At 36.5% G+C, this 26,134-nt stretch overlaps 6 protein-coding genes across 8 annotated transcripts in view; 5 read left to right on the forward strand and 1 right to left on the reverse strand.

Annotated features, from left to right (window-relative positions):
• The window catches only part of LOC145907490 (uncharacterized), a 49,420-nt gene that overhangs the window by 14,422 nt on the left and 8,864 nt on the right, over window positions 1-26,134 (reverse strand). For 2 of the 3 annotated variants that reach the window (XM_082994897.1, XM_082994896.1), the window contains 2 exons: window positions 26,020-26,120; window positions 24,470-25,341 (listed from right to left, as the gene is read on the reverse strand). In XM_082994897.1, the coding sequence (XP_082851023.1) occupies window positions 25,222-25,341; window positions 26,020-26,120 (221 nt within the window). In that variant the 3' untranslated portion in view covers window positions 24,470-25,221. Of the gene's footprint in view, window positions 1-24,469; window positions 25,342-26,019; window positions 26,121-26,134 lie in introns of those variants that run through there. The other variant, XM_082994898.1, reaches the window with a different exon arrangement.
• LOC145906345 (caspase-7-like) lies at window positions 3,660-6,116 on the forward strand. Its single transcript, XM_082993766.1, has 8 exons — window positions 3,660-3,870; window positions 4,254-4,357; window positions 4,473-4,617; window positions 4,701-4,918; window positions 5,106-5,229; window positions 5,295-5,401; window positions 5,536-5,672; window positions 5,978-6,116. The coding sequence occupies exons 1-8, from the start codon at window positions 3,792-3,794 to the stop codon at window positions 6,114-6,116; spliced, it is 1,053 nt and encodes a 350-aa protein (XP_082849892.1). The 5' UTR covers window positions 3,660-3,791.
• Window positions 6,185-7,660, forward strand: LOC145906699 (caspase-7-like). Its single transcript, XM_082994149.1, has 5 exons — window positions 6,185-6,307; window positions 6,372-6,553; window positions 6,604-6,712; window positions 6,775-6,875; window positions 7,220-7,660. The coding sequence occupies exons 1-5, from the start codon at window positions 6,190-6,192 to the stop codon at window positions 7,331-7,333; spliced, it is 624 nt and encodes a 207-aa protein (XP_082850275.1). The 5' UTR covers window positions 6,185-6,189; the 3' UTR covers window positions 7,334-7,660.
• LOC145906516 (uncharacterized) lies at window positions 12,000-15,777 on the forward strand. The gene is made up of 13 exons (XM_082993948.1): window positions 12,000-12,144; window positions 12,555-12,658; window positions 12,771-12,915; window positions 13,001-13,218; window positions 13,379-13,502; window positions 13,567-13,673; window positions 13,807-13,943; window positions 14,032-14,167; window positions 14,265-14,391; window positions 14,456-14,637; window positions 14,688-14,796; window positions 14,859-14,959; window positions 15,303-15,777. The coding sequence occupies exons 1-13, from the start codon at window positions 12,066-12,068 to the stop codon at window positions 15,414-15,416; spliced, it is 1,683 nt and encodes a 560-aa protein (XP_082850074.1). The 5' UTR covers window positions 12,000-12,065; the 3' UTR covers window positions 15,417-15,777.
• Window positions 19,768-22,107, forward strand: LOC145906346 (caspase-7-like). The gene is made up of 9 exons (XM_082993767.1): window positions 19,768-19,919; window positions 20,406-20,506; window positions 20,612-20,756; window positions 20,821-21,038; window positions 21,199-21,322; window positions 21,387-21,493; window positions 21,629-21,768; window positions 21,854-22,000; window positions 22,080-22,107. The coding sequence occupies exons 1-9, from the start codon at window positions 19,841-19,843 to the stop codon at window positions 22,105-22,107; spliced, it is 1,089 nt and encodes a 362-aa protein (XP_082849893.1). The 5' UTR covers window positions 19,768-19,840.
• Window positions 22,084-23,663, forward strand: LOC145906688 (caspase-7-like). The gene is made up of 5 exons (XM_082994139.1): window positions 22,084-22,206; window positions 22,271-22,452; window positions 22,503-22,611; window positions 22,674-22,774; window positions 23,119-23,663. Exons 1-5 carry the CDS (start codon window positions 22,140-22,142, stop codon window positions 23,230-23,232), a joined length of 573 nt encoding a protein of 190 aa, XP_082850265.1. The 5' UTR covers window positions 22,084-22,139; the 3' UTR covers window positions 23,233-23,663.

Raw genomic sequence — 26,134 nt, forward strand, 5'->3', positions numbered from 1 at the left:
CTTCCACATCTCAAGTTGACGTAGGCAACTTGCTGCATTTGTTATGATGTATCACCTGGTACCAATTTATAATGTTCGATGATAAATAAGAGTTCAGTACAGTGGTGCAAAATCGTTTTGTGGCGTGTCGAATTAACTCATAATTAGGGATTCAACCTTGCTTGTCACTGTCACTACATTAGCCGCGATGTGTCACACGATGTAGTGAAACGTGGGTTCGATACTGATTTCCGTCAAGCTATTACACCACCGCATTTGCTTCATCTCCTCAACTTGTTGCTTTAGCCAACGTGGGCCACACAGGCCACATCCAATGAAAACAGCGTTGTTCGTAACTCATCATTCTGACCACTAACATTGCCCAAATGACAGCAAAGTGGTTACATGACCATTTAGCTGACAAGATCGTTATTAGTCACACCAAAGTTTCACTCTAAATGTTTACAGAACCTAAGAATGACAGAATTCATCATACATATTCCCGAATAAGGCGCCGCGACGCACTGGTTCAACAATATTGCTGAAGCGTCACTGTCGTAACATAGCATTGCTCGTGCAAAAACATGCTTATTATTTAAAGGTGGACACAGAGGGAGTAAAACGTCCCGACATCGCTGCCTTTAAGATCACACCTCATTTTGATGGCTTGATTATAATAAAAACATTAATATTTTTAATATAGTCATATTGCATTCAAACAATATGCAACAAGCAATTTGTATGAAGAAAGATTGTATATTTCCCACACCGTCATGTGTATATATCACAGCCACACACAACAAAACTGCGTCATTTCCGACTCGCACAGTTTTGGTAAAGGTGATTTAAAGCAATAACAGATTTGGTAATTCCATCGGTCTAATGGTGATTTCTCAGGCTTGTACAGCATTTCGTTTTTAATCGCTTTTTCCACTTCACAAGTAAGCGAACACGAAATAGCATTCTTCATGTAGTCTCAATATAATAAACATGAAACTCCGCGGTTTGCTACGTGATGAACGCAAGAAAGAAGGAAGTTGGCAATACACCAGACAAGGCTATATAATGTGCTTCCTTATGTTTGTATAGGAACAGCGTTGTTATCTGTTACAAATCTGCTTTATTTAGCTATAGCTTTGGTGTTAGTGTTCTTTACTTGCACTGCTTGGTGGTATAGCATTTGGTGATATAGCGGTGTTTTGTTTTTGTTAGCCTGCGCTATGTTCTGACTGTGGTTCCGAGCTTGCTTTATATCATTATGCCAGCAAGGGAATGTTTCGCCACCGGTAGGAATACGACAAGCCATCTGGCGACCTTTATCTGCAAGCATAAAATACTGTTTTGCGAATTGAACTTGAAATTGTTGTCCTCGGCGTTATTAGAAGTTTTTATATCACATTGTTTTATTTCAGGTGGTAACGAACATGTAACAATATAAGGTATTTGTATCTAAGGTAATTACTAACCGGAATGGTTGCTACGTACCAGTGTGTTTTAGGTAGTAACGTAACAGTCAGGCGTCAGTGACGAACATCAGTGACGTAATGGTTTTATATACAATAAAACAAAAAGCTTACAGTAACGATATTATAGACTATGTCGATGGGATGAGAAATGGACGCCATTCGGTTAGTCGATTAGAGCATATTAATCAAAACCATAATTGATTTGGAATTGACACAAAGATAGTTATAGCAGTGATGAATTACGTAAATTTCCAACGATTAAAATAAACTCGTTTAATTCACAGTTGGGTTTTTGATTTGAAATTAATAGTCAATATTCATGCCATGCTGAGCTAACAGCTCTATACGCACAGAACAGTGATGTGGGGTCCAAAGACGCATTAGCTAGGAATGGTACAATTTTGTGCTAAGTTTCTTGCGATATCGTTAAATTTAAAAATTAACTAAATTACCCTTATCTACGTTAGATTTAATAAATAACGCAGTTATATTTCATGCAATGGCATGATTGGCAGGATCGACCCACTGCGCAGGTCCTTGCTTGGCGATCACAGCTATTGTATCGCTATCATTAGGTTTGCAGGCTTGGTAGCCCACGCCTAATGTGTAAATCGATCTTCCTTCAAACGCAAAGCCACTGTGATGCAACACTGCGCGGGTTTATTGACGATTTCCGTTAAATCATTGCCCACGTGTTATTTTACCCATCGTGGGCAGTGAATGCAACCTACCATGAAAGCTTCTCATCGTTAGAAAAACAAACTTTGTCTTGCAAACCTTGTGTGGAACCGTACTTATTTGTTAATGGATATAAAATTGAAAATTCAGCATTCCGTGGGCTCGATACCGGTTTCCATAATACTTTTGCGCAACATTCAGTACATTGTGTCGTTTTATATATAATCTTGCTATGTTTGTTGGTATAGGAACGGCGTTGTTATCTGTTACAAATCTGCTTTATTTAGCTGTAGCTTTGGTGTTAGTGTTCTTTACTTGCACTGCTTGCTGGTATAGCATTTGGTGATGGCGTTGTTTTTGTTTTTGTTAGCCTGCGCTATGTTCTGACTGTCGTTCCGAGCTTGCTTTATATCATTACGCCAGCAAGGGAATGTTTCGCCACCGGTAGGAATACGACAAGCCATCTGGCGACCTTTATCTGCAAGCATAAAATACTGTTTTGCGAATTGAACTTGAAATTGTTGTCCTCGGCGTTATTAGAAGTTTTTATATCACTTTTTTTTATTTCACATAGTAACAAACATGTAACAATATAAGGTATTTGTATCTAAGGTAATTACTAACCGGAATGGTTGCTACGTACCAGTGTGTTTTAGGTAGTAACGTAACAGTCAGGCGTCAGTGACGAACATCAGTGACGTAATGGTTTTAAATACAATAAAACAAAAAGCTTACAGTAACGATATTATAGACTATGTCGATGGATGAGAAATGGACGCCATTCGGTTAGTCCATTAGAGCATATCAATCAAAACCATAATTGATTTGGAATTGACACAAAGATAGTTATAGCAGTGATGAATTACGTAAATTGCCAACGATCAAAATAAACTCGTTTCATTCACAGTTGGGTTTTTGATTTGAAATTGGTAGTAAACAATTATGCCAGGCCGAGCTAACGGCTCTACGCACAGAACAGTGATGTGGGGTCCAAAGACGCATTAGCTAGGAATGGTACAATTTTGTGCTAATTTTCTTGCGATATCGTTTAATCTAAAAATTAACTAAATTACCCTTATCTACGTTAGATTTAATAAATAAAGAAGGTTTTAATTATGTGTTTGGCAAATGGCAAGGTCAATTATTGCTATTGAAAGGGGGGAAATGTACAATCAAGACGATTGTTAATGTCAAATGATAGAAAAACCATAGTTTGTGCACGAGTAAAATTGTTATTTATACTAATTTGAATCAGAGTTAATTATATTTGAGATTGAGATAATATTCATTATTTCGCTGTAGAGTATCGGAAATTTGATTTATTATTGATGATTTGCGTTATTGTCAGGCTCAGCTATGAATGATATGCGTATAAGATGTTGGCATTTGTAGCAGCAATTTGTTAGTGACTGGTGCGCGACAAATTCTAAAGAATTCACATGACAAACTGCACACGTATCTTGCAATCACATGCTGAGTGCATCACACAGAGATTTGCGGTATCCTGATTGCAGCCTGTCGTTTTTTTCAGTTTTCTGCTGATGCAAAGCCTACGTTTCCACTGCTTTAAAATTTTTCTTTTATGTTAATTGGCCTACTACAACTACGACGTTAGCTTAAGCGGTATATTGCGCAAGATAGTGGATTCACAACGTAAACTATATCGTCATGGATGCAGGATCGTCTATGACGTCAAAGGGTGGTAACGAACATGAAGAAATTATGTCAACAGACCAAATGATGACAAGTAAGTTGGTTTAACGTGGTATCAACGCTTGGCGTCGTCTTCTGTTTATTTTCCAAAGTTATATAAAAATGTTGATGCGAACAGAGATTGTAAACGGGGTTATTCTGCACGATTAAAGAAAGTCCTAATTTATTTAGAAAAATATCAACAAAGGAAAACGTCAATCATATTTATCATTACGCATGATCACCTTGGTGGCACGGAGTATACTCTTTTAATGAAAAAAAAGCGTTTTTGAATTATATAATTTAAAATAAACGTGCTGCTTCCTTTGAAATACAACGAATATTACCTCCGTTGCTTAGACCACTCTTTTAACAAAGCGGGTCCACGTTGTCAATATTTTGCAATTTTACGTCGTATGTGTGACTTTTTTCTTTAAGGTGATACAAGCGATTACAGTGAAAGCGCGGGCGTTGATGAACCTTGGTTTCGATATAATGTTAATGACTCGGGGAAACTTGGAAAATTCTTCATCTTTAATCAAGTAATTGATATGCTGAAAAAAAGGACGCGAAAAGTTTTGATAACGACAGAAATTTTAAACATCAAGAAAATAAAACTAAACTTTACTAAACATCTTTTAAGTCTTGTTCTACCAGACTTTTGCGAACACATCCGTTGAAGAAAGACGTGGAACAAACAAGGACGAAGAAAACTTAGCCAGGATTGCCACAGCTTTAAATTTTGATGTTGAAACATTTAAAGATAAAACAACCGATGAAACATTCGAAATACTGAAAAACTGTCAGTATCTTTTTAGAGATTTGCAAATATCTATGGTATTTTCATTACCTTCCTGTTTGTCTGACAAACGTTTGTATGTTTAGTTTCTGAAAACTATAAAGATGAGAGCTTCTCGTGTTTTGCGTGTGCGTTTTTTTCCTACGGAAGAACAAAAAAAGGATGTCAGGAGATTGCAGCATACCGCCTTGAGTCGGGAGGTCGAAGAGTCATGGACTATTTTAAACTCGAAGATGTGCTGATGTGTTTTACGGAAAATAACTGCAAATGTCTATCCGGAAAACCCAAACTTTTTTTTATACAGGTGACAATATCAAGTTCATAATTTTAATGTAAGAAAATAATTTACTAGAATATTTATGCAGACACTGACCAAAAGCGACATAAAACTTTTAATGAACGGGCACTTTTCACGCGCGTAATACTTGCGTTAGCTAGTAACTTAATGGACCAGCAAAAAATGCTGTGTCAAAATACCTTTATTGCTTTAGGCGGGCAGGAACACAAAAAAGATTAAAACGCAGGAGACAATGGAAACACCTGATTTAGATGACGTAAAGGTATTGTCTGTTGCACCAGAGGCCCATTTCTTCGTTGCACAATCAACACTTCCAGGTCACTGTTTTGTTTAACTGTATATCACACTGTGTATTCATACTGCCCATCCCACTTTTTTACAGAAAGCGTATCATTTCGCTACACAAGATCTGGATCTTTTTTCATAAAAACTTTGTGCGAAACATTTGGAAAATTCTTGGAGAAGAACCAAAAATTTACACCCGAAGAGGTGCAAAACAGAACGTTTGTGCAACCCAAAAAGAAATATTGATCTAAACCAAATCATAATACCGATCATCGTGTTTGTCTAGCGTATTGGTAAAATCAAAGCATGTTTGTATTTCAAACTTGCCTTTGCCTCAGGTCTTATGCGACACGAACGCCATTATGTCCCTGACGGAACAACAATATGTGAAGACAATAGAAAATAAAAACTATCGGTTTACAATGACACAACTGGCACCATTTACATCTCAGTTGACAAAAGACTTTTACTTTGGGTAATAATTGTTTTTTTGCTTACGTACTAAGTAAACAAAACAAACGAATTAATCGGAATTGCTCTTCTGGCACTTAGTTTCTAAAGTGTTTATTTTGTTGTATGGGTCTCATGCCTTAAGAATGGCTCGAAGGTTTGTGCGACTCAATTTTGGCGTCGCAAGCAGCAATCCAATAAACACTTTAGAAACTAAGTGCCAGAAGAGCAATTCCGATTAATTAGTGTGTCTGGCAACAAAAATAGCAGTATATGGAAAACAAACGAAATTTGTAAAATAGGTTATAAGGACTATGTTAATTTTTGCAGAAATGAGCATGAAAAAAAGGAAGAAGAAGAACGGGGTTTCATTGGTACCAGCAGTATTGAAAAGCACGAAACAAATTCCAATTCATTTTTAATTTTTTGCTCTGAGGCAAGAGTTTCTAAAATTGTGTTGTCTTTTTAATCATATTTTTGATGTATGTACAGCATTTGCAAGCTGCAGATTAAATACAATTGCGTTTTTACAGCAATACGAAATGGCTTATGGTAAATTAGACCAAACTAATTTGTCCAACACAGCGAGAAAGATGGGATTTGTTCCCAGTGAATTTTGTTACAAAGATAAAAAATGTCTATTTCAACAAATAGAAACATGTAAGTGATAAATATGTTACATAATTATTTATGTATGGAAAACAATATAAAAACAAAAATTTAGTTTTTAGCACAACAAACCACAAAAACAGCAGCATATTTCTCTTTGCTTTGCTCTCCACCCACGAAGGTAATGCTTTTAACAATGAATGGGAATACGATCCTACAATTGGGGAACTGCTGGGTGCATTTTCTACTAAGAACCGCCCTCAATTAAAAGATGTTCCAAAACTGTTCTTTTTGCAGGTGCGTTTTTGCGGGGTTAAAACATTAAAAAACTAAAAATGTAATTTAAGGTTGCTAATCCAACTGCGATCGACGATGGAAACCCAGATGAGAATAAATTTCCTTCCCCTCCTTCTAGTAACCCATATGCTGATATGCTGGTTGTTCATTCACGTTCCAGTGAGCAGAAGTGAGCTTTTTCGCGATAAACATTTTAATAAATGTTTTATTATTAATGCTAGAGAGTTATTACAACTTGCAAGACAATGGTTGTATGTCCTTGTTTGTGAGCAGCTTGTGCGATTGCCTTCTTGAATATCAAGACCAGTTGGACATCATGCACGTAAGATATCAAATCAATGTATTGAACTTATAGAAGCTTTAAAAAAGATTTTCGTATCTCCATAAATGGTTAAAAGTGTTTTTGATAGTGCGCCAAAGAACAATGTTGAATGGGCCTGGAGTTAAGAAAGTAATTTTTCAAATCGCCAATTTTCCCTGTCGTGTATGTATTCATTGTATTTACGCCATAGAATAAAACTATATATGCGAAACTAGGCAAATTAATATTCATGAGAAAAAGAGTAAGTAATAAAGTTCCAAACCATCGTACAACAAGGTCACCAAACTTGGGTTGATAAAAACACGTTTATAGCAAACAATTTTAGGCATATTACTGTTTTGTAGATAATGAGGCGGGTGAACTACACATTGACAAAACTGAATCCACATAACATGGCCTTGGTAACATCGCAACTCAGACAGTGGATAACCCTGGCTACAAAACCGAAGATTGAATGATATTGTGATGTAAATTGGTAAACGTGTGCCTGCTTACATTAAAGAAAATTTGTACATCAGTTTGTTTTCTTTATTTGGATATAATTTCTCATGTGCTGTTGCTGACGCTGCGAAATATTTTTCACCGCCTTATAGAGGTCATTTATATTTCAATTGTATGTGTATTTTCCGATAAATATGAGTTAAAGAAAACAAGAGTATCATTGGTTCTACACATTTCCTGATGATGATGCGTTGATCGCAACGTGAACGCAAAAATATTATGTGTATTTTGTTTACCTGTAAACTTCAATTTATTATTTTCGCTTGTTTTGCTGCACGTAATCTAGTAAGCTTATATATATTTAGAAATAATGTTGTTACATGTGTTAGTACTAAGCGTTGCCTGCCTCGTGTCTGAACCAAAAGACCGAGGTCAGTAATAAACGTACATAAATTTAGAAACGACTAAAACCACTACATCTGAAGTAGTTTTACGGAATAGAGGTTGGGCCTGCTGCTGCTGCTCTCACGAAAGTCAGAGTTCTCACGTGTCGAGGGATCGTTCAGACAGCGTTGGTGGCAGACCTGAAAAGAGGAGCATCACAATTTACTTGCATTACAAGCTTAACCATACTAAAACCTTCCTTCCACATCTCAAGTTGACGTAGGCAACTTGCTGCATTTGTTATGATGTATCACCTGGTACCAATTTATAATGTTCGATGATAAATAAGAGTTCAGTACAGTGGTGCAAAATCGTTTTGTGGCGTGTCGAATTAACTCATAATTAGGGATTCGACCTTGCTTGTCAATGTCACTACATTAACCGCGATATGTCACACGATGTAGTGAAACGTGGGTTCGATACTGATTTCCGTCAAGCTATTACACCACCGCATTTGCTTCATCTCCTCAACTTGTTGCTTTAGCCAACGTGGGCCACACAAGCAAATCCAATGTTAACAGCGTTGTCCGTAACTCATCATTCTGACCACTAACATTGCCCAAATGACAGCAAAGTAATTACATGACCATTTAGCTGACAAGATCGTTATTAGTCACACCAAAGTTTCACTCTAAATGTTTACAGAACCTAAGAATGACAGAATTCATCATACATATTCCCGAATAAGGCGCCGCGACGCACTGGTTCAACAATATTGCTGAAGCGTCACTGCCGTAACATAGCATTGCTCGTGCAAAAACATGCTTATTATTTAAAGGTGGACACCGAGGGAGTAAAACGTCCCGACATCGCTGCCTTTAGGATCACATCTCATTTTGATGGCTTGATTATAATAAAAACATTAATATTTTTGTGTTCGCTGTCATGACATTTTATAACTGATGAGTGCATGTGTCATTCAACGCAAGTTGGAAATCAGTGACATATGCCTTAGAAATACGGAGTGGTCGTCGAACTAGCAAGTGTTTTGAATCAGGGTTTTGTCCAAATGTTAAAACATTACATTTTTACATTATATACATCGCTATGTCCGATTACTTTCATCATGGAATGCACGTAATATTACCAAGCGCGGTTAAAGAAAAGTAATCTCCTACCAAACATGACAAAAAAAGACAATTACGTTGAGCTTTTAATGATTCCACTGCAGATTACTCTAACCATAGTATGGTTATATTGCATTTAAACAATATGCAACAAGCAATTTGTATGAAGAAAGATTGTATATTACCCACTCCGTCATGTGCACATATCACAGCCACACACAACAAAATTGCGTCATTTCCGACTCGCACAGTTTTGGTAAAGGTGATTTAAAGCAATAACAGATTTGGTAATTCCATCGGTCTAATGGTGATTTCTCAGACTTGTACAGCATTTCGTTTTTAATCGCTTTTTCCACTTCACAAGTAAGCGAACACGAAATAGCATTCTTCACGTAGTCTCAATATAATAAACATGAAACTCCGCAGTTTGCTACGTGATCAACGCAAGAAAGAAGGAAGTTGGCAATACACCAGACAAGGCTATATAATGTGCTTCCTTATGTTTGTTGGTATAGGAACAGCGTTGTTATCTGTTACAAATCTGCTTTATTTAGCTATAGCTTTGGCGTTAGTGTACTTTACTTGCACTGCTTGGTGGTATAGCATTTGGTGATATAGCGGTGTTTTTGTTAGCCTGCGCTATGTTCTGACTGTGGTTCCGAGCTTGCTTTATATCATTACGCCAGCAAGGGAATATTTCGCCACCGATAGGAATGCGAGAAGCCATCTGGCGACCTTTATCTGCAAGCATAAAATACTGTTTTGCGAATTGAACTTGAAATTGTTGTCCTCGGCGTTATTAAAAGTTTTTATATCACATTGTTTTATTTCAGATAGTAACAAACATGTAACAATATAAGGTATTTGTATCTAAGGTAATTACTAACCGGAATGGTTGCTACGTACCAGTGTGTTTTAAGTAGTAACGTAACAGTCAGGCGTCAGTGACGAACATCAGTGACGTAATGGTTTTATATACAATAAAACAAAAAGCTTACAGTAACCATATTATAGACTATGTCGATGGGATGAGAAATGGACGCCATTCGGTTAGTTCATTAGAGCATATTAATCAAAACCATAATTGATTTGAAATTGACACAAAGATAGTTATAGCAGTGATGAATTACGTAAATTTCCAACGATTAAAATAAACTCTTTAATTCACAGTTGGGTTTTTGATTTGAAATTGATAGTAAACAATTATGCCAGGCCGAGCTAACAGCTCTACGCACAGAACAGTGATGTGGGGTCCAAAGACGCATTAGCTAGGAATGGTGCAATTTTGTGCCAAGTTTCTTGCGATATCGTTAAATCTAAAAATTAACTAAATTACCCTTATCTACGTTAGATTTAATAAATAACGCAGTAATATTTCATGCAATGCCATGATTGGCAGGATCGACCCACTGCGCAGGTCCTTGCTTGGCGATCACAGCTATCGTATCGCGATCATTAGGTTTGCAGGCTAGGCAGCCCACGCCTGATGTGTAAATCGATCTTCCTTCAAACGCAAAGCCACTGTGATGCAACACTGCGCGGGTTTATTGACGATTTCCGTTAAATCATTGCCCACGTGTTATTTTACCCATCGTGGGCAATGAATGCAACCTACCATAAAAGCTTCTCATCGTTAAAAATACAAACTTTGTCGTGCAAACCTTGTGTGGAACCGTACTTACTTGTTAATGGATATAAAATTTAAAATTCAGCATTCCGTGGGCTCGATACCGGTTTCCATAATACTTTTGCGCAACATTCAGTACATTGTGTCGTTTTATATATAATCTTGCTATGTTTGTTGGTATAGGAACGGCGTTGTTATCTGTTACAAATCTGCTTTATTTAGCTGTAGCTTTGGTGTTTGTGTTCTTTACTTGCACTGCTTGGTGGTATAGCATTTGGTGATGGCGTTGTTTTTGTTTTTGTTAGCCTGCGCTATGTTCTGACTGTCGTTCCGAGCTTGCTTTATATCATTATGCCAGCAAAAGAATGTTTCGCCACCGGTAGGAATACGACAAGCCATCTGGCGACCTTTATCTGCAAGCATAAAATATTGTTTTGCGAATTGAACTTGAAATTGTTGTCCTCGGCGTTATTAGAAGCTTTTATATCACATTGTTTTATTTCAGATGGTAACGAACATGTAACAATATAAGGTATTTGTATCTCAGGTAATTACTAACCGGAATGGTTGCTACGTACCAGTGTGTTTTAGGTAGTAACGTAACAGTCAGGCGTCAGTGACAAACATCAGTGACGTAATGGTTTTATATACAATAAAACAAAAAGCTTACAGTAACCATATTATAGACTATGTCGATGGATGAGAAATGGACGCCATTCGGTTAGTCCATTAGAGCATATTAATCAAAACCATAATTGATTTGGAATTGACACAAAGATAGTTATAGCAGTGATGAATTACGTAAATTTCCAACGATTAAAATAAACTCGTTTAATTCACAGTTGGGTTTTTGATTTGAAATTGGTAGTAAACAAAGATGCCAGGTCGAGCTAACAGCTCTACGCACAAAACAGTGATGTGGGGTCCAAAGACGCATTAGCTAGGAATGGTACAATTTTGTGCTAATTTTCTTGCGATATCGTTAAATCTAAAAATTAACTAATTACCTTTATCTACGTTAGATTTAATAAATAAAGAAGGTTTTAATTATGTGTTTGGCAACTGGCAAGGTCAATTATTGCTGATTGACAATCAAGACGATTGTTAATGTCAAATGATAGAAAAACCATAGTTTGTGCACGAGTAAAACTGTTATTTATACTAATTTGAATCAGAGTTAATTATAACAATGGTGGATGGCCTTAAATTCAAACGATTGGGATAATATTCATTATTTCGCTGTAGAGTATCGGAAATTTGATTTATTATTGATGATTAGCGTTATTGTCAGGCTCAGCTATGAATGATATGCGTATAAGAGATGTTGGCATTGTAGCAGCAATTCGTTAGTGACTGGTGCGCGACAAATTCTAAAGAATTCACATGACAAACTGCACACGTATCTTGCAATCACATGCTGAGTGCATCACACAGAGATTTGCGGTATCCTGATTGCAGGCTGTTTTTTTTTTAGTTTTCTGCTGATGCAAAGCCTACGTTTCCACTGCTTTAAAATTTTTCTTTTATGTTAAGTGGCCTACTACAACTACGACGTTAGCTTAAGCGTTATATTGCGCAAGAAAGTGGATTCACAACGTAAACAATATCATCATGGATGCAGGATCGTCTATGACGTCAAAGGGTGGAAACGAACATGAAGCAATTATGTCAACAGACCAAATGATGACAAGTAAGTTGGTTTAACGTGGTATCAACGCTTGGCGTCGTCTTCTGTTTATTTCCCAAACTTATATAAAAATGTTGATGTGACCAGAGATTGTTAATGGGGTTATTCTGCACGATTAAAGAAAGTCCTAATTTATTTAGAAAAATACCGAAAATGAAAAACGGCAATCATATTTATCATTACGCATGATCACCTTGGTGGCACGGAGTATACTCTTTTTATGAAGTTGCTTAGACCACTGGTTTAAAAAAGCGGGCCCACGTTGTTAATGTTTTGTAATTTTACGTCGTATGTAGGACTGAGGTTTCGTACCGATGGGTTTGTCACAAACTGCAACGGTGGCTCCTAACCATATGTTCTCTTTCAATAAACAGACGCTGTTACAAAATACTTAGCGACTTTTTTTCTCTAAGGTATTACAAGCGATTACAGTGAAAGCGCGGGCGTTGATGAAACTTGGTTTCGATACAAAGTTAATGACTCGGGGAAACTTGGAAAATTCTTCATCTTTAATCAGGTAATGGATAACTGGTGTAATGACGCGAAAGTTTTGATAAAGAAAGACATTTTAAACAACAAGGAAATAAAACTAAACTTTACTAAACATCTTTTAAGTCTTGTTCTTCTAGACTTTTGCGAACATGCTCAGTTCAACAAGAGTTGGAACAGAACAGGACGAAGAAAACTTAGCCAGCATTGCCACAGCTTTAAATTTTGATGTTGAAACATTCAAAGATAAAACAATCGATGAAACATTCAAAATACTGAAAAGCTGTCAGTAACTTTTTAGAGAATTTAGCAAATCTCCATGGTATTTGTATAAACTTCCTGTTTGTTTGACAAACGTTTGTATGTTTAGTTTCTGAAAACTATAAAGATGAGAACTTCTCGTGTTTTGCGTGTGCGTTTTTTTCCCACGGAAGAACAAAAGAAGGATGTCAGGAGATTGCAGCATACCGCCTTGAGTCGGGAGGTCGAAGAGTCATCGACTATTTTAAACTTGCAAATGTGTTGAAGTGTTTTACGGATAATACCTGCAAATGTCTATCCGGAAAACCAAAACTTTTTTTTATACAGGTGACATTATGAAGTTCATAATTTTAATATAAGATAATAATTTACTGGAATATTCATGATTTTAATGAATGGGCACTTTTTACGTGCGTAATAGTTGCGTTAGCTGGTAGCTCAATGGGCCATTAACAAATGCTGTGTTAAATTTTCTTTATTGCTTTAGGCGTGTAGAAACACAAAAGAAATTAAAACGCAAGAGGCATTTGAAACACCTGATTTAGATGACGTAAAGGTATTGTCCGTTGCACCAGAGGCCCATTTCTTCGTTGCACAATCAACACTTCCAGGTTACTGTTTTGTTTAACTGTATATCACACTGTGTATTCATATTGGCCATCACACTTTTTACAGAAAGCGTAGCATTTCGCCACACAAGATCTGGATCTTTTTTCATACAATCTTTGTGCGAATCATTTGGAAAATTCTTGAAGAAGAACCAAAAATTTACTCCCGAAGAGGTGCAAAACAAATGTTTGCGCAACCAAAAAACAAATATTGATCTAAACCAAATCATAATACAGTTCATCGTGTTTGTCTAGCGTATTGGTAAAATCAAAGCATGTTTGTATTTCAAACTTGCCTTTGCCTCAGGTCTTATGTGACACGAACGCCATTATGTCCCTGACGGAACAAAAAGATGTGAAGACAATAGAAAATGAAAACTGTCGGATTAAAAAGACACAATTGGCACCATATACATCTCAGTTGACAAAAGACTTTTACTTTGGGTAATCATTTTTATTTGCTTACGTACTAAGTAAACAAAACAAACGAAATTTGTAAAATAGATTATAAGCACTATGTTAACTTTTGCAGAAATGAGCATGAAAAAAAGGAAGAAGAAGAACGGGGTTTCATTGGTACCAGCAGTATTGAAAAGCGCGAGACGAATTTCAGCAGTCTTAAAAAGCACGAAACAAACTCCAATTCATTTTTAATTTTTTGCTCTGAGGCAAGAGTTTCTAAAATTGTATTGTCTTTTTAATCATATTTTTGATGTATATACTGCATTTGCAAGCTGCAGATTAAATACAATTGCCTTTTTACAGGAATACGCAAAGGCTTATGGTAAATTAGACCAAAATTATTTGTCCAACACAGCGAGAAAGATGGGATTTGTTCCCAGTGAATTTTGTTACAAAGATAAAAAATGTCTATTTCAACAAATAGAAACATGTAAGTGATAAATATGTTGCATAATTATTTATGCATGGAAAACAATTCAAAAGAAAACTTTTAGATTTTAGCACTACGAAGCACGAAAACAGCAGCATATTTCTCTTTGCTTTGCTCTCCACCCACGAAGGTAATGCCTTGAACAATGAATGGGAATACGATCCTACAATTGGGGAACTGCTGGGTGCATTTTCTACTAAGAATCGCCCTCAATTAAAAGATGTTCCAAAACTCTTCTTTTTGCAGGTGCGTTTTTGCGGGGTTAAAACATAAAAAAACTAAAAATGTAATTTAAGGTTGCTAATCCAACTGCGATCGACAATGGAAACCCACATGAGAATAAATGCTCTGGCCTTCCTTCTAGTAACCCGTATGCTGATATGCTGGTTGTTCATTCACGTTCCAGTGAGCAGAAGTGAGCTTTTTCGTGATGAACATTTTAATAAATGTTTTATTATTAATGCTAGAGAGTTATTACAACTTGCAAGACAATGGTTGTATGTCCATTTTTGTGAACATCTTGTGCGAATGCCTTCTTGAATATCAAGACCAGTTGGACATCATGCACGTAAGATATCATATCAATGTATTGAACTTATAGAAGCTTAAAAAAAGATTTTCATACCTCCATAAATGGTAAAGTGTTTCCTGCCATTGCGCCAAAGAACAATGTTGAATAGGCCTGGAGTTAAGAAAGTAATATATCAAAACGTCAATTTTGCCTGTCGTGTATGTATTCATTGTATTTACGCCATAGAATAAAACTATATATGCGAAACTAGGCAAATTAATATTCATGAGAAAAAGAGTAAGTAATAAAGTTCCAAACCATCGTACAACAAGGTCACCAAACTTGGGTTGATAAAAACACGTTTATAGCAAACAATTTTAGGCATATTACTGTTTTGTAGATAATGAGGCGGGTGAACTACACATTGACAAAACTGAATCCACATAACATGGCCTTGGTAACATCGCAACTCATACAGTCGATAACCTTGGCTACAAAACCGAAGATTGAATGATATTGTGATGTAAATTGGTAAACGTGTACCTGCTTACATTAAAGAAAATTTGTACATAAGTTTGTTTTCTTTATTTAAATATCATTTCTGATGTGCTGTTGCTGACGCTGCGAAATATTTTTCACTGCCTTGCAATAGAGGTCATTTTTATTGCAATTGTATGTGTATTTTACCATAAATATGAGCTAAAGTAAACAAGAGTATCATTGGTTCTACACATTTCCTGATGATGATGCGTTGGTCGCAACGTGAACGTAAAATATTATGTGTATTTTGTTTGCCTGTAAACTTCAATTTATTATTTTCGCTTGTTTTGCTGCACGTAATCTAGTAAGCTTATATATATTTAGAAATACTGCTGTTACATGTGTTAGTACTAAGCGTTGCCTGTCTCGAGTCTGAACCAAAAGACCGAGGTCAGTAATAAATGTACATAAATTTAGAAACGACTAAAACCAGTACATTTGAAGTAGTTTTGTGGAATGGGTGGGTGGGCCTGCTGCTGCTGCTGCTCTCACGAAAGTCAGAGTTCTCACGTGTCGAGGGATCGTTCAGACAGCGTTGGTGGCAGACCTGAAAAAAGGAGCATCACAATTTACTTGCATTACAAGCTTAACCATGCTAAAACCTTCCTTCCACATCTCAAGTTGACGTAGGCAACTTGCTGCATTTGTTATGATGTATCACCTGGTACCAATTTATAATGTTCGATGATAAATAAGAGTTCAGTACAGTGGTGCAAAATCGTTTTGTGGCGTGTCGAATTAACTCATAATTAGGGATTCGACCTTGCTTGTCACTGTCACTACATTAGCCGCGATGTGTCACACGATGTAGTGAAACGTGGGTTCGATACTGATTTCCGTCAAGCTATTACACCACCGCATTTGCTTCATCTCCTCAACTTGTTGCTTTAGCCAACGTGGGCCACACAGGCCACATCCAATGAAAACAGCGTTGTTCGTAACTCATCATTCTGACCACTAACATTGCCCAAATGACAGCAAAGTGGTTACATGACCATTTAGCTGACAAGATCGTTATTAGTCACACCAAAGTTTCACTCTAAATGTTTACAGAACCTAAGAATGACAGAATTCATCATACATATTCCCGAATAAGGCGCCGCGACGCACTGGTTCAACAATATTGCTGAAGCGTCACTGTCGTAACATAGCATTGCTCGTGCAAAAACATGCTTATTATTTAAAGGTGGACACAGAGGGAGTAAAACGTCCCGACATCGCTGCCTTTAAGATCACACCTCATTTTGATGGCTTGATTATAATAAAAACATTAATATTTTTAATATAGTCATATTGCATTCAAACAATATGCAACAAGCAATTTGTATGAAGAAAGATTGTATATTTCCCACACCGTCATGTGTATATATCACAGCCACACACAACAAAACTGCGTCATTTCCGACTCGCACAGTTTTGGTAAAGGTGATTTAAAACAGATTTGGTAATTCCATCGGTCTAATGGTGATTTCTCAGGCTTGTACAGCATTTCGTTTTTAATCGCTTTTTCCACTTCACAAGTAAGCGAACACGAAATAGCATTCTTCATGTAGTCTCAATATAATAAACATGAAACTCCGCGGTTTGCTACGTGATGAACGCAAGAAAGAAGGAAGTTGGCAATACACCAGACAAGGCTATATAATGTGCTTCCTTATGTTTGTATAGGAACAGCGTTGTTATCTGTTACAAATCTGCTTTATTTAGCTATAGCTTTGGTGTTGGTGTTCTTTACTTGCACTGCTTGGTGGTATAGCATTTGGTGATATAGCGGTGTTTTGTTTTTGTTAGCCTGCGCTATGTTCTGACTGTGGTTCCGAGCTTGCTTTATATCATTATGCCAGCAAGGGAATGTTTCGCCACCGGTAGGAATACGACAAGCCATCTGGCGACCTTTATCTGCAAGCATAAAATACTGTTTTGCGAATTGAACTTGAAATTGTTGTCCTCGGCGTTATTAGAAGTTTTTATATCACATTGTTTTATTTCAGATAGTAACAAACATGTAACAATATAAGGTATTTGTATCTAAGGTAATTACTAACCGGAATGGTTGCTACGTACCAGTGTGTTTTAGGTAGTAACGTAACAGTCAGGCGTCAGTGACGAACATCAGTGACGTAATGGTTTTATATACAATAAAACAAAAAGCTTACAGTAACGATATTATAGACTATGTCGATGGGATGAGAAATGGACGCCATTCGGTTAGTCGATTAGAGCATATTAATCAAAACCATAATTGATTTGGAATTGACACAAAGATAGTTATAGCAGTGATGAATTACGTAAATTTCCAACGATTAAAATAAACTCGTTTAATTCACAGTTGGGTTTTTGATTTGAAATTAATAGTCAATATTCATGCCATGCTGAGCTAACAGCTCTATACGCACAGAACAGTGATGTGGGGTCCAAAGACGCATTAGCTAGGAATGGTACAATTTTGTGCTAAGTTTCTTGCGATATCGTTAAATTTAAAAATTAACTAAATTACCCTTATCTACGTTAGATTTAATAAATAACGCAGTTATATTTCATGCAATGGCTTGATTGGCAGGATCGACCCACTGCGCAGGTCCTTGCTTGGCGATCACAGCTATCGTATCGCGATCCTTAGGTTTGCAGGCTTGGCAGCCCACGCCTGATGTGTAAATCGATCTTCCTTCAAACGCAAAGCCACTGTGATGCAACACTGCGCGGGTTTATTGACGATTTCCGTTAAATCATTGCCCACGTGTTATTTTACCCATCGTGGGCAGTGAATGCAACCTACCATGAAAGCTTCTCATCGTTAAAAAAACAAACTTTGTCTTGCAAACTTTGTGTGGAACCGTACTTATTTGTTAATGGATATAAAATTATAAATTCAGCATTCCGTGGGCTCGATACCGGTTTCCATAATACTTTTGCGCAACATTCAGTACATTGTGTCGTTTTATATAAAATCTTCCTATGTTTGTTGGTATAGGAACAGCGTTGTTATCTGTTACAAATCTGCTTTATTTAGCTATAGCTTTGGTGTTAGTGTACTTTACTTGCACTGCTTGCTGGCATAGCATTTGGTGATATAGCGGTGTTTTGTTTTTGTTAGCCTGCGCTATGTTCTGACTGTCGTTCCGAGCTTGGTTTATATCATTATGCCAGCAAGGGAATATTTCGCCACCGGTAGGAATGCGAGAAGCCATCTGGCGACCTTTATCTGCAAGCATAAAATACTGTTTTGCGAATTGAACTTGAAATTGTTGTCCTCGGCGTTATTAGAAGTTTTTATATCACATTGTTTTATTTCATATGGTAACGAACATGTAACAATATAAGGTATTTGTATCTAAGGTAATTACTAACCGGAATGGTTGCTACGTAACAGTGTGTTTTTTTTAGGTAGTAACGTAACAGTCAAGCGTCAGTGACGAACATCAGTGACGTAATGGTTTTATACACAATAAAACAAAAAGCTTACAGTGACGACATTATAGACTATGTCGATAGATGAGAAATGGACGCCATTCGGTTAGTCCATTAGAGCATATCAATCAAAACCATAATTGATTTGGAATTGACACAAAGATAGTTATAACAGTGATGAATTACGTAAATTGCCAACGATTAAAATAAACTCGTTTAATTCACAGTTGGGTTTTTGATTTGAAATTGGTAGTAAACAATTATGACAGGCCGAGCTAACAGCTCTAAGCACAGAACAGTGATGTGGGGTCCAAAGACGCATTAGCTAGGAATGGTACAATTTTGTGCTAATTTTCTTGCGATATCGTTAAATCTAAATATTAACTAAATTACCCTTATCTACGTTAGATTTAATAAATAAAGAAGGTTTTAATTATGTGTTTGGCAACTGGCAAGGTCAATTATTGCTATTGAAAGGGGGGAAATGTACAATCAAGACGATTGTTAATGTCAAATGATAGAAAAACCATAGTTTGTGCACGAGTAAAATTGTTATTTACTAATTTGAATCAGAGTTAATTATATTTGAGATTGAGATAATATTTAATATTTTGCTGCAGAGTATCGGAAACTTGATTTATTATTGATGATTTGCGTTATTGTCAGGCTCAGCTATTAATGATATGCGTATAAGAGATGTTGGCATTGTAGCTGCAATTTGTTAGTGACTGGTGCGCGACCAACAAATTCAAAGGAATTAACATGACAAATTGCACACGTATATTGCAATCACATGCTGAGTGCATCACACAGAGATTTGCGGTATCCTGATTGCAGTCTGTCGTTTTTTTCAGTTTTCTGCTGATGCGAAGCCTACGTTTCCATTGCTTAAAATTTTTCTTTTATGTTAAGTGGCCTACTACAACTACGACGTTAGCTTAAGCGGTATATTGCGCAAGATAGCGGATTCACAACGTAAACTATATCGTCATGGATGCAGGATCGTCTATGACGTCAAAGGCTGGAATCGAACATGAAGCAATTATGTCAACAGACCAAACGATGACAAGTAAGTTGGTTTAACGTGGTATCAACGCTTGGCGTGGTCTTCTGTTTATTTCCCAAAGTTATATAAAAATGTTGATGCGATCAGAGATTGCAAACGGGGTTATTCTGCACGATTAAAGAAAGTCCTAATTTATTTAGAAAAATATCAACAAAGGAAAACGGCAATCATATTTATCATTACGCATGATCATCTTGGTGGCACGTAGTATACTCTTTTAATGAAAAAAAAAGCGTTTTTGAATTATATCATTTAAAATAAACGTGCTGCTTCCATTGAAATACAACGAATATTACCTCCGTTGCTTAGACCACTCGTTTAACAAAGCTGGCCCACGTTGTTAATAATTTGCAATTTTACGTCGTATGTAGGACTGAGGTTTCGTACCGATTAGGTTTGTCAAAAACTGCAACGGTGGCTCCTAACCATATGTTCTTTTTCAGTAAACAGACGCTGTTACAAAATATTTAGCGACTTTTCTTCTCTAAGGTGTTACAAGCGATTACAGTGAAAGTGGGGTTGATGAAACTTGGTTTCGATATGATGTTAATGACACGGGGAAACTTGGAAAATTCTTCATCTTTAATCAGGTAACTGGAGTAATGACGGAAAAGTTTGGATAACGACACATATTTTAAACATCAAGAAAATAAAACTAAACTTTACTAAACATCTTTTAAGTCTTGTTCTACCAGACTTTTGCGAACATGTTCCATTCAAGAAGAGTTGGAACAGAACAGGACGAAAGAAAACTAGCCAGCATTGCCAGAGCTTTAAATTTTGATGTTGTAACATTCAAAGATAAAACAACCGATGAAACATTCAAAATACTGAAAAGCTGTCAGTAACTTTTTGGGTATTTGTATTAACTTCCTGTTTGTTTGACAAACGTTTGTATGTTTAGTTTCTGAAACATATCACAATGAGAGCTTCTCGTGTTTTGCGTGTGCGTTATTTTCTCACGGAAGGATAAATAACGGATTTCAGGAGATTGCAGCATACCGCCTTGAGTCGGGAGGTCGAAGAGTCATCGACTATTTTAAACTTGAAGATGCGTTGATGTGTTTTACGGATAATAACTGTAAATGTCTATCCGGAAAACCCAAACTTTTTTTTATACAGGTGACAATATCAAGTTTATAATTTTAATATGAGATACTAATTTACTGGTATATTCATGATTTTAATGAATGGGCACTTTTCACGTGCGTAATAGTTGCGTTAGCTTGTAACTTAATGGACCAGCAAAAAATGCTGTGTTAAAATTCCTTTGTTGCTTTAGGCGTGCAGGAACACAGAAGCAATTAAAACGCAAGAGGCATTCGAAACACCTGATTTAGGTGACGTAAAGGTATTGTCCGTTGCACCAGAGGCCCATTTCTTCGTTGCACAATCAACACTTCCAGGTCACTGTTATGTTTAACTGTATATCACACTGTGTATTCATATTGGCCATCACACTTTTTACAGAAAGCGTATCATTTCGCCACACATCATCTGGATCTTTTTTCATAAAAACTTTGTGCAAATCATTTGGAAAATTCTTGGAGAAGAATAAAAAATTTACTCCCGAAGAGGTGCAAAACAGAACGTTTGTGCAACCGAAAAACAAATATTAATCTAAACCAAATGATAATACAGATAAATTTGTTTGTCTAGCTAATTGGTAAAATCAAAACATGTTTGTATTTCAAACTTGCTTTTTGCCTCAGGTGTTATGTCACACGAACGCCATTATGGAAGTGGGGGAGGAACATAAAATTGTGAAGTCAATTAAAGGAAAACAGTATAGGTTTAGAATGAAACAACTGGCACCATATACATCTCAGTTGACAAAAGACTTTTACTTTGGGTAATCATTTTTAATTGCGTACGACCTTCAAATAAACAAAACAAAATAGATTATATGATAGGACTATGTTAAATAATTTTTGCAGAAATGTGCATGAAAAAAAGGAAGAAGAACGGGGTTTCATTGGTACCAGCAGTATTGAAAAGCGCGAGACGAATTCCAGTAGTATTGAAAAGCACGAAACAAATTCCAATTCATTTTTAATTTTTTGTTCTGAGGCAAGAGTAAAATTGTGTTGTCATTTTAATCATAATTTTGATGTATGTACTGCATTTGCAAGCTGCAGATTAAATACAATTGCGTTTTTACAGGGATACGCAGAGGCTTATGGTTATTTAGACCAAACTAATTTGTCCAACACAGCGAGAAAGATGGGATTTGTTCCCCGTGAATTTTGTTACAAAGATAAAAAATGTCTATTTCAACAAATAAAAACATGTAGGTGATAAATATGTTGCATAATTATTTATGTATGGAAAATAATTCAGAACAAAACTTTTAGATTTTAGCATAACGAAGCACGAAAACAGCAGCATATGTCTCTTTGCTTTGCTCTCCACCCACGAAGGTAATGCCTTTGACAATGAATGGGAAGACGATCCTACAATTGGGGAACTGCTGAGTGCATTTTCTATTAAGAATAGCCCTCAATTAAAAGATGTTCCAAAATTGTTTTTTTTGCAGGTTCGTTTTTGCGGGGTTAAAACAATAAAAAACTAAAAATGTAATTTAAGGTTGCTAATCCAACTGCGATGGACGATGGAAACCCAGATGAGAATAAATTTCCTTCCCCTCCTTCTAGTAACCCATATGCTGATATGCTGATTGTTCATTCACGTTCCAGTGAGCAGAAGTGAGCTTTTTCGCGATAAACATTTTAATAAACATTTTATTATTGCTGCTAGAGAGTTATTACAACTTGCAAGACAATGGTACTATGTCCTATTTTGTGAACATCTTGTGCGATTGCCTTCTTGAGTATCAAGACCAGTTGGACATCATGCACGTAAGATATCAAATCAATGTATTGAACTTATAGAAGCTTTAAAAACGATTTTCATACCTCCATAAATGGTTAAAATTGTTTTTGATAGTGCGCCAAAGAACAATGTTGAATAGGCCTGAAGTTAAGAAAGTAATATGTCAAAACGCCAGTTTTCTCTGTCGTGTATGTATTGATTGTCCTTTTACATCATAAAATATAACTATATATGCGAAACTAGGCAAATTAATATTCAGGAGAAAAAGAGTAAGTAATAAAGTTCCAGACCATCGTACAGCAAGGTCACCAAACTTAGGTTGACAAAAACACGTTTATAATAAAAAACTGAGCATATTACTGTTTTGTAGATAATGAGGCGGGTAAACTACAGAATGACAAAAGTGGATCTACAAAACATGGCCTTGGTAACATCGCATCTCAGTCAGTCGATAACCTTGGCTACAAAACCGAAGATTGAATGATATTGTGATGTAAATTGGTAAACGTGTACCTGCTTACATCAAAGAAAATTTGTACATAAGTTTGTTTTCTTTTTGATGTGTGTTTTCTTTATTTGAATATCCCTTCTGATGTGCTGTTGCTGACGCCGCAAAATATTTTTCACCGCCTTATAGACGTCATTTATATTTCAATTGTATGCGTATTTTGCGATAAATATGAGCTAAGGTAAACAAAAGTATCATTGGTTCTACACATTTCCTGATGATGATGCGTTGGTCGCAACGTGAACGCAAAAATATTATGTGTATTTTGTTTGCCTGTAAACTTCAGTTTATTACTTTCGCTTGTTTTGCTGCACATAATCTAGTAAGCTTATATATATTTAGAAATACTGCTGTTACATGTGTTAGTACTAAGCGTTGCCTGCCTCGAGTCTGAACCAAAAGACCGAGGTCAGTAATAAATGTACATAAATTTAGAAACGACCAAAACCACTACATCTGAAGTAGTATTGTGGAATGGGTGGGTGGGCCTGCTCCTGCTGCTGATGCTCTCACGAAAGTCAGAATTCTCACGTGTCGAGGGATCGTACAGACAGCGTTGGTGGCAGACCTGAAAAGAGGAGCATTACAATTTACTTGCATTACAAGCTTAACCATGCTAAAAGCTTCCTTCCACATCTCAAGTTGACGTAGGCAACTTGCTGCATTTGTTATGATGTATCACCTGGTACCAATTTATAATGTTCGATGTAAATAAGAGTTTAGTACAGTGGTGCAAAATCGTGTCGAATTAACTCATAATTAGGGATTCAACCTTGCTTGTCACTGTCACTACGTATGTGCCATACGATGTAGTGAAACGTGGGTTCGATGCTGATTTGCGTCAAGCTATTACACCACCGCATTTGCTTAATCTCCTCAACTTTAGCCAACGTGGGCCACACAGGCCACATCCAATGAAAACAGCGTTGTTCGTAACTCATCATTCTGATCACTAACATTGCCCAAATGACAGCAAAGTGGTTACATGACCATATAGCTGACAAGATTGTTATCAGTCATACCAAAGTTTCACTCCAAAAGACAGCATACCATTTTTGCAGAACCTAAGAATGACAGAGGCATTTCCTAGTTGAATTGACTGTAGACACTGTTAACCATGAAGCTTTTCTGAGGAAGTTGAAGTGAGGAATTAAGGGACCTCCTTGTATTTAGTGTTTATTCGCGTAGTCCACACGAATGATTTGATTGGAAATGTGATTAAAATTCAATGTTACAATGTAGCCACAGCAATCTGTTTGCTATAGGATGAGGTGAACCAAAAAAAAACTAAACGCTGAAATTATTTCCGAAAGTCATACGCCACCGACGCTCATATGGCACAACCAGTGCTATTTTGATGAAAAACCTTAGCCTTTCCATAGAACCATTGTTTTAATTGTTCACGGATCACGCAATTAGGGCACTTTGTTATTTGCATTAATAATATTTACAACTAAAATGTTAAATATAGAAACGAAATGGACACCCGTAGTATATAAAATTCAGGGATCTTTAACTGTGTGATCACTGACTGACACTTTGAAGTGCACACGTTACGTGCATGTTTGAGCAAACACAAACGCCATCAAATATTTGAAGCCAAATGTTTGGAAGAAAGTTAATGAAGACTCATAATAAACTGAATTAATTATCGCACAGTGATATATAGGAAAAAAAGTGCAGTGAACTTAAACTGTGTACAAAATAAAAACTTCATGAAAATAAATGAAAAATATACGTGGCACAAATTACTCAATCTTGTGACAATGTCAATGACAGAACCAATGACAATGCACAAAATGAAATACGAAAACGACCACTTCACAAAAATTTACAAAAAGTAAAATTTGAATAAAAATTACTACAGTTCTACATAAAGTTCTTACAAAATATATACTGATATACAAAATATATACTTAACATATAAAAATATATCTTTTTGAGTAAGACAAACTAGAAACATAGTCACTCTTGTTGATCGTTCGTCTTCGTAGCCACCGTCACCTGTTGTGTGAGGTGTGTTGTAACAAGCGGGACGTCCACTAAACTGATCCGCGACATCTTCAAGTTCACTTGTTGCATAATCTGTGGTACAATGTATTTACAGAAATTTGTTTTGTGTCGGGAATACTTCTAGATAAGAACCAACGAGAGGTTGTTTGGTTTGACTTCTCGTCAGTTCTGGAAGCTTTAATGCATGTTTTTCAACCGGAGGTACGCGTGCCACTAGCGGTACGCGACGGAATTACAGGTGGTACGCGAGCACCTTTCCGTAATTTTGTGATATAGTTCGAATTTAAAATATCTTAAGTCATTTTTTGTTCGTTACTTAATCACCTAGGTTACCTCGTAACACTCAACAAGGTGCAACCACAAAAAGGTTGGGAAACACGGCTTTAATGCAACTAATTTTGAGGTAAGTATACCTAGGCTAACGGGCAACTCTCGCTAATCTAGACAACCCCTTATTTGTTAAAGCACGTAAGTAGTTTAATCAATTTGTTAGCGATTACCGACCGTTTGGGTATAAACACATGCACGAGGTATACATTTAAACGTTAAATAGCTCCCTGTCAGGGTGGATTGCAAACGCATAGCGTAAATTAGTGCGCTTAAAAATGCATTGTATGCACGAAATGTTGATGGTTTTAAAATATGCTGGATGGATAAAATGGGACAAATTTGTACAGGAGAGTTTCCTTGTACAATTCAATGACCAAATATTATTCTGTTTTTGTCTGTTAAAGGACTAGTTTTACTTACTTGCAAAATATCCAATTTATTTTGGAACTCAAGCAGACAATCGCACAAACTGCGGACGAACACAGATTTGTAATCATCATTTCCAGCGTCTTCATAGCGGCCTGCACGATAAAAT

Source organism: Ascidia mentula, chromosome 6 (genome assembly GCF_947561715.1).
Source record: "Ascidia mentula chromosome 6, kaAscMent1.1, whole genome shotgun sequence".
Lineage (NCBI taxonomy): Eukaryota > Metazoa > Chordata > Ascidiacea > Phlebobranchia > Ascidiidae > Ascidia > Ascidia mentula.

Bases quoted from the DNA above. Each gene is read 5' to 3' on its own strand.
- LOC145906345 (XM_082993766.1), top strand. From the start codon at position 3,792: ATGGATGCAGGATCGTCTATGACGTCAAAGGGTGGTAACGAACATGAA. The intron at 4,358-4,472 runs GTAATTGATATG...TTGTTCTACCAG, and splicing joins AATTCTTCATCTTTAATCAA to ACTTTTGCGAACACATCCGT. The intron at 5,230-5,294 runs GTCACTGTTTTG...ACTTTTTTACAG, and splicing joins TGCACAATCAACACTTCCAG to AAAGCGTATCATTTCGCTAC.
- LOC145906699 (XM_082994149.1), top strand. From the start codon at position 6,190: ATGGCTTATGGTAAATTAGACCAAACTAATTTGTCCAACACAGCGAGA. The intron at 6,308-6,371 runs GTAAGTGATAAA...ACAAAAATTTAG, and splicing joins ATTTCAACAAATAGAAACAT to TTTTTAGCACAACAAACCAC. The intron at 6,713-6,774 runs GTGAGCAGAAGT...TATTAATGCTAG, and splicing joins GGTTGTTCATTCACGTTCCA to AGAGTTATTACAACTTGCAA.
- LOC145906516 (XM_082993948.1), top strand. From the start codon at position 12,066: ATGGATGCAGGATCGTCTATGACGTCAAAGGGTGGAAACGAACATGAA. The intron at 12,659-12,770 runs GTAATGGATAAC...TTGTTCTTCTAG, and splicing joins AATTCTTCATCTTTAATCAG to ACTTTTGCGAACATGCTCAG. The intron at 13,219-13,378 runs GTGACATTATGA...TTATTGCTTTAG, and splicing joins CAAAACTTTTTTTTATACAG to GCGTGTAGAAACACAAAAGA.
- LOC145906346 (XM_082993767.1), top strand. From the start codon at position 19,841: ATGGATGCAGGATCGTCTATGACGTCAAAGGCTGGAATCGAACATGAA. The intron at 20,507-20,611 runs GTAACTGGAGTA...TTGTTCTACCAG, and splicing joins AATTCTTCATCTTTAATCAG to ACTTTTGCGAACATGTTCCA. The intron at 20,757-20,820 runs GTCAGTAACTTT...TTGTATGTTTAG, and splicing joins ATTCAAAATACTGAAAAGCT to TTTCTGAAACATATCACAAT.
- LOC145906688 (XM_082994139.1), top strand. From the start codon at position 22,140: ATGGGATTTGTTCCCCGTGAATTTTGTTACAAAGATAAAAAATGTCTA. The intron at 22,453-22,502 runs GTTCGTTTTTGC...ATGTAATTTAAG, and splicing joins CAAAATTGTTTTTTTTGCAG to GTTGCTAATCCAACTGCGAT. The intron at 22,775-23,118 runs GTAAGATATCAA...ACTGTTTTGTAG, and splicing joins ACCAGTTGGACATCATGCAC to ATAATGAGGCGGGTAAACTA.